Genomic DNA, 9450 nt, shown 5'->3' on the forward strand with positions numbered 1-9450 from the left:
TCAGTGCGATCCGGGCAATGGGCCATCCACATGCATCTCAATGATGTGAGAGAAATCCCATGAGGAAACCACCTCTCAGCCACACACACACACACACACACACACACACACAAAGAAATGCACAAACATTTACTTAAATTGGTCCTAAAAATGATCTGAACACCCAAAATGTAAGAATTTAATTTCAACAGATGTTCATGTTCAAGGAATAGTTCATCCATTCCATTATTTATTTAAGGCTTGTTCTCCAGAACAATAACTATAAAGATAACTATTTTAGCGTCCACACCAATGGACGATAATGTTCTGTTTATTGTAAGTGCAAGCTGCGTTTCTGTCATCTCCCGCTTTAAATGCTTAAGCTCTTTAAATTCAGGTGGACTTTGATCGGTTATTAATGTCTTTATTGTTTATTAGCTGAAAAAACAAACAAAAAAAATAAACATTTTTTATAAGTGATTCCAATTCTAATTCCATAGAATTATAACCATATTAAAACTTGTTTTCAGGCTTGGTGTGAACGGGCATTTACTCTGTCACTCCATACCTGTATATACTTTTCCTTCAAAAGGAGATATTTTAAAGAATGTGCAGGTCATTATTTTCCATGTATTTACAAAATACAAAAAAAAAAAGTTTTCAGACTTCAAGCATACACAAAGACACCATTAAAGTATTATAAGTGTCATAAGTCCATATGACTTGTGCACTATTTTATTGTCCTTCAAGACAACTTTTTGTAAATAAATAAATAACAAAATGTAAGAAATTATGGCATTTTTATGGTACTTTCGCATCCTTTTTGAAGCCTGAAAGTTTCAGTTCTCGTTCTTTCAAACTGCATGATCAACTGGTGCTACATTCTTCAAAATGTTGCAGTTCCTCAGAAGAAGGAAAGTCATATGAGTTCGGGATAACTTGAGGGTAAGTAAATGTTGCCAGAAGTTTCATTTTTGGTTAACTATTCCTTTAACCGCTCAAAAACGTATCCTAAAACTGAATGACTCAGAATCTAACAGGCAGTCAGCAATGTCCATCCTGTTTCCTCAGCAAAACCATCTGAAAGCAACTCCACCACACACACACACACACACACACACACACACACACACACACACACTCATATTCTGGTCTCTCACCGTTCCAGTCCCTCCAGGAGCTCTTGCGGCTGAAGGTTGTGAAAGGAGAGAAGGGGACCCCCTGTAAGACCGTAGCTGATAGGTTGTAGAGGAGCTGGGTCAGTCGGGACAGGATCCGCTGTGGGGCGTCCTGGCCCTCCTGAAGAAACTCATGCAGAGACATTTAAACTGGTTCCTACATGTACCTAAACCAGTCTTGACTGGCCTCGGCTCGACCTGATGTCTCGGAACCAGCCCAAAACCAATCCGGATCGATCCACATTCGGTCCAGACCGATGCTAAAACGGTCCTGACCGCACTAGGGCAATCTGAACTAAGCAAGAGCAATGAAATCCCAAGCCAGGATGATCTGATCCAAGAGAATGCTGGGAAGACTACAACAGCCCAGTCCTGGTCTCAGACGGCTTCCACTGTCAGATGGGACCCGCAGAGAGAGGCTGCATGCGGACGCATCTCGGACCTCCTGTTTGTAAGGAAACAACCCCGGCATTCATGCACGCTGTTGCAATAAACACACACGTATTCTTGCAGAGGAGAGAAGAAGAGTGGAGGAGAGGGGAGGGAGAGTTTTAGCACAAATCCCCTTCTGCTCTGCTAATTACACACACACACACACACACACAAAATCACAGACACTAATCTCCAGCATTCTTGTGCGCCACTTAGGGGCCAAACTGACTAACTTTCTCTAAACAGAAACAAGAGCCTGCATAAATTTTTTAACTTTTTTTTTTTAGGAATCATTCAATGAGACATTTTACAATATCCTTTTAAATTATTAAATAACCTAAAACAAAACATGCTCAACAAAAAAAAAACATTCCAAGAAAGATTGAAAAGCATACTAAATATTTAGCATGAAAATATAAAAATGCATAAAGGCATAGAGTTTGGGAATAAACAAACTCAAATAGAAGTCAATGCAAAGTCTTTACCATGATAGAAAAACCAATGTACGTGTGTGTGTGTGTGTGTGTGTGTGTGTGTGTGTGAGATGAGGAGTCAGATGGAGAGAGATGAAAGAGCAGGATAAGCCATCTTAAGGTTAGTATGGAGCAGCTGCACACCTTTTACAGTCACCTACATTCACCCAAATAAACCAGAGCACAGACTGCAGGGATACACACACTAAATAATGCATGGGACTACAACTAGCATGCTTCTTTAAGTGGGTTTGGATAATTCATACAGTATTTGCATTTAGATGACCATATATAAAATACACCCTTTCATTAACTATTTTATAATCATGCACTTTCAAAAAATATTTGCATGTGGATGGCTCCGCAGAGTCTTAATTTACCTTGCAATGCCCTAGCTAATTCAACACATCATTTTGCAAGGTCAAGCAGTACTTATATTTTCAAATGAAGTTTACACACACACACACACGTACAGTTCATAGCTATACGCCAGGTCACAGTTATTTGTTATCCGAAAGAAGTTCTGTCTCTCGTTCTCTCTCACACACAGTCGCTCTCTGTTTCTCTCTTTGCTCTGAATCTCTCCCTGTTTCACCCTTGGCACTGTCGTCTTCAGAGAACACAGATAAAAGAGGAGAGAGAGAGAAACTGCTTGCCAAGGTTTGGGCAAAGGCCTTCACAGCATGTAATTTAGCCCTCTAGTTCTCATCCTATTACCACGGTGGAAGTAACCCTACAGAAGAAAATCGCCTCCTCTTGAAAGACCGCAGAATCCGTTACCACAGCAACCCACTGACACAGTACAGTATTTAGAGCCTTATTATAATAATCTGTGCTAGCAGAGGAAAACTGTACAAAACTATCATAAGACACATGACAAATTTGCTATTTGTATCAGTATTGTATTATACTCTTCTGATACTGGATATCCCGAGCTGAGACTTTTCAGAGCTTTCCAAAAATAATGTCACGGCATGGTAAAACATCTACAGTCCTATAAATCAAACAACTAGACAGATAATGTTGACATACTTGACACAGCCTGTCCTGACATGATTTTAAAAGCTTGAGATTTGAAGGTTTTACTGTCAGATAGACAGAAAGTAAGTCAGATGAAGAAAGGAAAACAAATATAGACCATATTAACCGGTTCAGTCTCCAGTAAACCTTTTCAGACCCAATTACACCTCATAAGATTCCTAAGAAGCTGCATCAGACCACGTTTCTAGACATTGTATGTTTCCAATAGCATTTCTTAACATTAGCATTTAATGTTTTAACGTGCTGCTAGCATGTTTCTAGCATATTTTAGCGCATATTTAACATGTTACTAGCATGTTTTAGCATGTCCATAGCATGTAGGGGAGCACAGGGCACAAACTAACGAGGGGTTAGTTGTAACACACATTGGTTTAAATATTTCCACACATGCTAGCATAACCAAATTTACAGTATTTACTAGTTGCAATAACAACACTATATGGAGAAAAAAGTGTGCCAAAATTCAAAAATCTTTTGAAGACAACGCTGAATATTTATTTTACCATAGCAAAAGTAAATTTCGAAGTGAAGTAAATTTTTCATCTCAGTTTTTAGTATTAATTTAAAATGAGACAAATCGGCTTTTATTTTAATCAATATAGATTCACTAACTAGCAGAAGACAGTTTTATATTCCAGTTGCGCAGATGGTGTAACACTGTGTTACAATGTGCCCTGCTATTATTAGCACTATGCTATTCTATGACATTAGCGATGTAATTTACAATATTTACTTTTATGAATTTTAATGAGAAACCATGAGAAACAGGTGAATAAAGACAGTCAATATTTAATGTTCAGAAATGATTATTTCAAGAAATGTAAAGTATTTTGGCTCGTTTATGTGTCTCGTGTTCTGGGAGAGCTGTGTGTGGAGGGCGGGGAGTGTTGTGGAGTGTTTCTTCATCTATTTGCCCACATTGTTTTAGCTGTGTGTTGTGATCAGAGCCGTCTCAATGTGTTCATTGCCAAACTTCAAAATTAGATTCTTAAAAATTCTTAAAGTTAATAATTTTATTTTATTGACAAAGAAGTGTTAGGTAGTGCCCCGCGCTCCTCTAATCCCATCACTAGCAGCATGTTTTAGCATGTTTTAACATTTTGTTTACACATTTTGTTAATGTTTTAGCCCACTGCTAGCACATTACATAACATGTTGCTAGCATGTTTCTAACATGTTTTATCATGTTGGTAGCAAGTTTTACAACACTGATTTAGCACACAGTATGTTTCAGCACGTCGCTACCAAGATTTAGCATGTTGCTAGCAAGTTTATAATGTAGTTTTGTTTTTAGCATCAGAACATTCCGAAAGTCTATACTGAGTTTGGCGGTCATTACTTTAAAACTCTAGGACAAGATATACTGTTTGAAACTTGTAAGTACGTTGGCTTTGTCAAGCAAAAATTATTATAATTATTAGCAATATTTAGGCCTATGTTGCTTTCAATAGAAGATTCATATGATTCAGTCGTGCCACTAAACTGTGTGTTAAAGTGATAGTTTATTTTAATTAATTAACTCTCTCTTATGTCCAAACTTGTAAAACTTTCTTTCTTTTAAAGGACACAATAGAAGATATTTTGAAAAATGCCTTTGCTTCCTTTCATAAAGTCAGTGGGGTCCAATTTTAGAATTTTCATTTTTAGAGAAACTATTCCTTTAAAGGTCAGATCAATTAAGTTTTTATAAGACCAGTCGTAAAGATTTACCAGGATTTATCAAAGATTTATCTTTATTATTACCTCTGACTTCGATCTGTGATCACATCTAACTATCTGGGAGATATGATAAGCCAGATTTGCACGATAGGTGACATTATGAGTGCAGACGTTATGTCATGTGTGAGTGTGTGAGAGAGAGATTGTGAACATGAGCAGACAGCTGTAGGCCAGCATTAGCTCTTTACCTAGACAGAGTTTTTAACACCCAATAAACACTTGTAGGTTCCGCTTGAAGTTTTTAAGACACATAATGCAGCATACCGTATGAGAGACAGCCTCAGGTCAACATAGAGGACAAAATTGCTAGCATGGTCACACCAAAACTCACACACATCTGCATTTCATCAACATCAACTCTGATACTGCAGCGTTGTTTCAACATCTTACATTTTGTACAGATCTTGTAATATTTTTGGAATTGGTTTATAGATATTTTGTTAAGCTTTTTACAACCACTTAGCATTAACCATTTTTTTAATTTAAGTTTTTTTTTTTTAGACACTGAAACAACAGCAGACATAATGACATAATTTTAACCACATTTCAACAGTGAAGGTCGTCACAAGCCAGCTGGGTTTTTCTGTGATGGTGGGAACTTTACATTGACTTCTACTGTTTTAATACTGACCTATTTGTTTTTCTAAACCTAAGCCTTCACACGAATCTTTCTGAATTTTTAGATTCTCATAAATGCACAATTTAGACATTTTCATTTAGTTGATCCCTACAATGTAGCTAAAATCTGGTTCTTTTCTTATAAAAAAATAACACAGCAGGTCATCTGATGCTCATTTCCAGCTATGATTTACAAATATTTATAGCTGATAAAAATATTTATTAATACATTAATATTTGGGTCTGATTAGACTAACTACCATTCATAATTTTGAAGTCAGTATAATTGTTTTATGCTTTATAAGGTCTCTTATGTTCACAAAGGTAGCATTTATTTGATTAAAAAAAACAGTAATATTGTTAAATATTACAAATATTTTCAGCTGTCATTACTCCAATCTTCAGTGTCACATGATCTTTCATAAATCATTTTAATATGCTGATTTTGTGCTTAAAAACATTTCTTATTATTATCAGTTGAAAACAATTGTGCTGCTTAATATTTTTAATACTTCCAAATATTTTACTTTAATTATTAAATATTTCTTCTGTCTGTGGTTCATTGCTCAATTCATTTAAAACAAAATAAAAGTCTGATAAACAGGCATAAATGAGTCATTTATAAAATGAATATTCTGCATACCTGTTCATGCTACCTTGTGTTCTGGAAATCATATCATGGGAAGAAACTAATGATATCTCATTTAGTAGGGCTTCAGCAAATAAGTGAGTGTGGGAACAAGAGCAGGTTGAGCGTGAATTCACCACAGTGTAAACAGTAACATGTATCTTTATACACCAGAACGCTAAAGGCCAAAACCTCCAGACTAAAGGATGACCCATTTACAGACATATAATGTTTTTGAAAGACTAAATGTGAAAAAGGATGTTACTACACTTTGCGTGTTTGCTGTTTCATTGTGCTGGTGTATGTTTTTAGCTCATTGCCAGTGGCAGACTGCTCAGATGTAGAGAAATAGGACAAACTGAACTCCTCAGAGAATGAGAGGAGGAAGACAGCATAAAAACACAGCTAGGGTTACCCACCACAGACAGTGAGGAAAAGCAAGAGAAAGAGGACCTACAGATCAAAATTCTAGTTGCAAATTTAATAGCAAAAATAACTTCATAATTCTAATTTCAATCGAATTCAAATTTCAATTTTAAAATTTTAATTCAAAATTCAATGTCTAGTTCAAAAGTTCTAATTTACTTAATTAGAACTCAGAATTGTGCATTTTGAAATTCATTTTAATGTGATTTTATAAATAGTTCAATTATATTTTTTAAAATCATATTAAAAATACCAATTTCAAATTCTAATTGAAGTTCAAATTTCAAAATTAGAATTAGAATGATTTAAAATGGTATTTTTAAGCATTTCTTAAGTTAAATTCAATTCTATAAATGTAATATAAATATAATTGTTAAATATAATTATATTCTATTTCTAATTTAAAAAAAAACACATTCAAACTACAAATTAATTTTTTTTAAATGAAGTTCAAATTTCAAACAAATTCTTTAAAAAAATTAATTAAAAAATCACATTCAAAATGCCAATTTTAAATTCTAGTTTCAAAATTAGAATTAGATTTTGAGGGTAGTATTTTTTAAATGATTTTTAATTAGAATTAAATTTCATTTCTAATTTTAAAAAATCACATTCAAAATACCCATTTCAAATTCTAATTGAAGTTCAAATTTTTTTTTTTTTTTAATTAAATTCTAACGGGAAAAAAAAACATTCAAAATACCAATTTCAAATTCCAATTTTTAGATTTTAACTGAGAATATTGAGAAATTTCAAATTAAAATGGATTTCACTTTCAGGCTTATAAGGGGTGTCATCAACAGCAATAATTTTGAGCAACTAGGCTAAACATAAAGATCTAAATATAACAGCTGTTGTGGTTTCATGGGTAGGAACGATTAATTTATTCAGAGGTAAAATCAGCACAGCACATTCTCAAATATACTAAAGCAAAGACAAACAGAAGCTGCAAACAACCTTGAGCTACAGTTCCCATATATTTCTCCCAATACTACTGATTTACACACGTCACACACAGTCACAGCTCCTCCTACCGATTTTATGTACGATAACAGTAAGTCGTCTGACGAGCTCCTCCAGAGAGTCCTCTCCCATCTTCACCCACAGTATCATGATGAGCAGGACGCAGAGAACCAGGAGCAGCGGAGACACGCTGTGCTGCTGCTCGGGAGAGACGGAATCTGCTGAGGGGAGAGAGGAAGCCGTCTCGCTGCTCAAACCAGTGCTGCTGCTGCCGCAAGAGATGCTGGAGAAAGAGAGACCGAGAGAGAGAGGGAGAGAGAAAGACAGAGGGAGAGAGAGAGAGAGAGAGAGAGAGGTGCCTCAGCAAAGTGGCAAGGATGAGACAGCAACACACTGACACACATACACTCACGCTCTGCATCAGTCAGGCAGAGTCAGCACACACACACACACACAGGTATGCACATATGAGTGATGTTAAGGTCACTATATTGTATGTTCACCTATGAAGTGCATGCAAATTGCACATAAACAGTCTGTGACCTACAAACATGCATGTGCTCATAAGCATTCATGCATAACTATGTCATATCCATTTATTATCCTCTCTAACAGCTAGAACAGGGTCTGAGAAAATAACTGCACTGAAATTACATCTGATGTGCAGACAACTGCTACTGCTTTAGAAATCACCATCAAGGTCAAGAAAGGACATTTCGGTTTGTTCATGTGTAAATTCAGTTATTTTTTTCTGGTATGTCGTGAGTATGTTTTCATGAATATTACATAGCTAAATGTTTTCCCTACTTGTGTTAAAGCAAATAACCGCATGCATGTAGCATGGATGAGTGCAGTGCTGCATTACCTGTATTATGCTATCGAGAGGAGAGCCCAGAGATCCTCTGTGTTTTTGAAACATGGCGATATCTTGTGGTCGAGAAGCAGAATTACAAGATGCTATGACAAAACAAACTGCAAACTCGTGTCAGTAAAGTCGTTATTACATAATAAACCACTACAGATGATCCGCCGTTAATCACGCGGCCACTTAACGTTACTACTTAAACTGCTTGAGATTAGCTTTTAGCTTCCGACAGGAAAATACTCCGAGTCCGTTACAACAAGGTAACTAGCATCAAGACGAATAGCTGCAACAATATTGATTAATATAGTATATAACTAATCAGCAATCCACGTTAATAAAGCAGTGGACTAGTTGGTATACTTTGCTTAACAATTGTCTTTCACTAAAAGCCAGTAGTTTTAATTTTTACACACTAACATATGGCGCCACACGGATTTTTTTTTATAACGTACCTGGCGTTATGTTATGTTGATAGGAAATACCTGAACATACAGTAGAGCTTGTTGAGTAGATCTTGCTATGAAAAATCCATGCAGTTTTTACAAAATATACAAAATTAATCCAAAAAATATCTGACCACGCAGTGCAGTTATTAAACAATAAAAATCTAGTAACAGTTATTCCACCGAGCCGTATAAATTAAGCACCGTATATTTTGTTCAGTACATAATAGGCTAAAAAAAGGAGGTTTTTCTTGGAGTTTTCTTGCAAAAAATAAAAATCTATGCCAGGATGGGTAACACAGGGTTGCAAATTTAGGAAATGGTCATTTGTATTTACTGATAAACTTACATTTGTCACGAATGAAATATATATTTGTTTGATTTTTTCTTCTTCTTTGAATAACAAAGCTAATTTGTATAAAATAATAAAATGGAAAACATTTACCTGTTTTTCTGCCACACTGTATGGTCCAAATATTACTTCTTGGGGGAAAACATGAGGTAATATATCTATTATACCAATAAGATAATTAAAATTTACTATAATTAATTGAGTATCAGTTGTTCAATATATTGTCAAACTTATGACATTGTTTGAGTATAATTGTGGATTCAGTAAGGAATGTCAAGACAAGGCCAATTTAGGACAGGCAAAAACAAAAAAACAGGATGGGGCAGTTTTTAT

The 9450-nt window shown here is 35.4% G+C and overlaps 1 protein-coding gene across 8 annotated transcripts in view; it reads right to left on the minus strand.

The window, feature by feature from the left end:
* The window catches only part of mcf2la (mcf.2 cell line derived transforming sequence-like a), a 69997-nt gene extending 61399 nt beyond the window's left edge, over positions 1 to 8598 (minus strand). For 4 of the 8 annotated variants that reach the window (XM_058774551.1, XM_058774545.1, XM_058774529.1 and 1 more), the window contains exons 1-2: positions 7529 to 7658; positions 1140 to 1602 (exon numbers count right to left, since the gene is read on the minus strand). In XM_058774551.1, the coding sequence (XP_058630534.1) occupies positions 1140 to 1302 (163 nt within the window). In that variant the 5' untranslated portion in view covers positions 1303 to 1602; positions 7529 to 7658. Of the gene's footprint in view, positions 1 to 1139; positions 1603 to 7528; positions 7873 to 8322 lie in introns of those variants that run through there. The other 4 variants (XM_058774494.1, XM_058774456.1, XM_058774465.1 and 1 more) reach the window with 4 other exon arrangements.
* Positions 8599 to 9450: the final 852 nt, after the last annotated feature.

Source organism: Onychostoma macrolepis, chromosome 01 (assembly GCF_012432095.1).
Source record: "Onychostoma macrolepis isolate SWU-2019 chromosome 01, ASM1243209v1, whole genome shotgun sequence".
Lineage (NCBI taxonomy): Eukaryota > Metazoa > Chordata > Actinopteri > Cypriniformes > Cyprinidae > Onychostoma > Onychostoma macrolepis.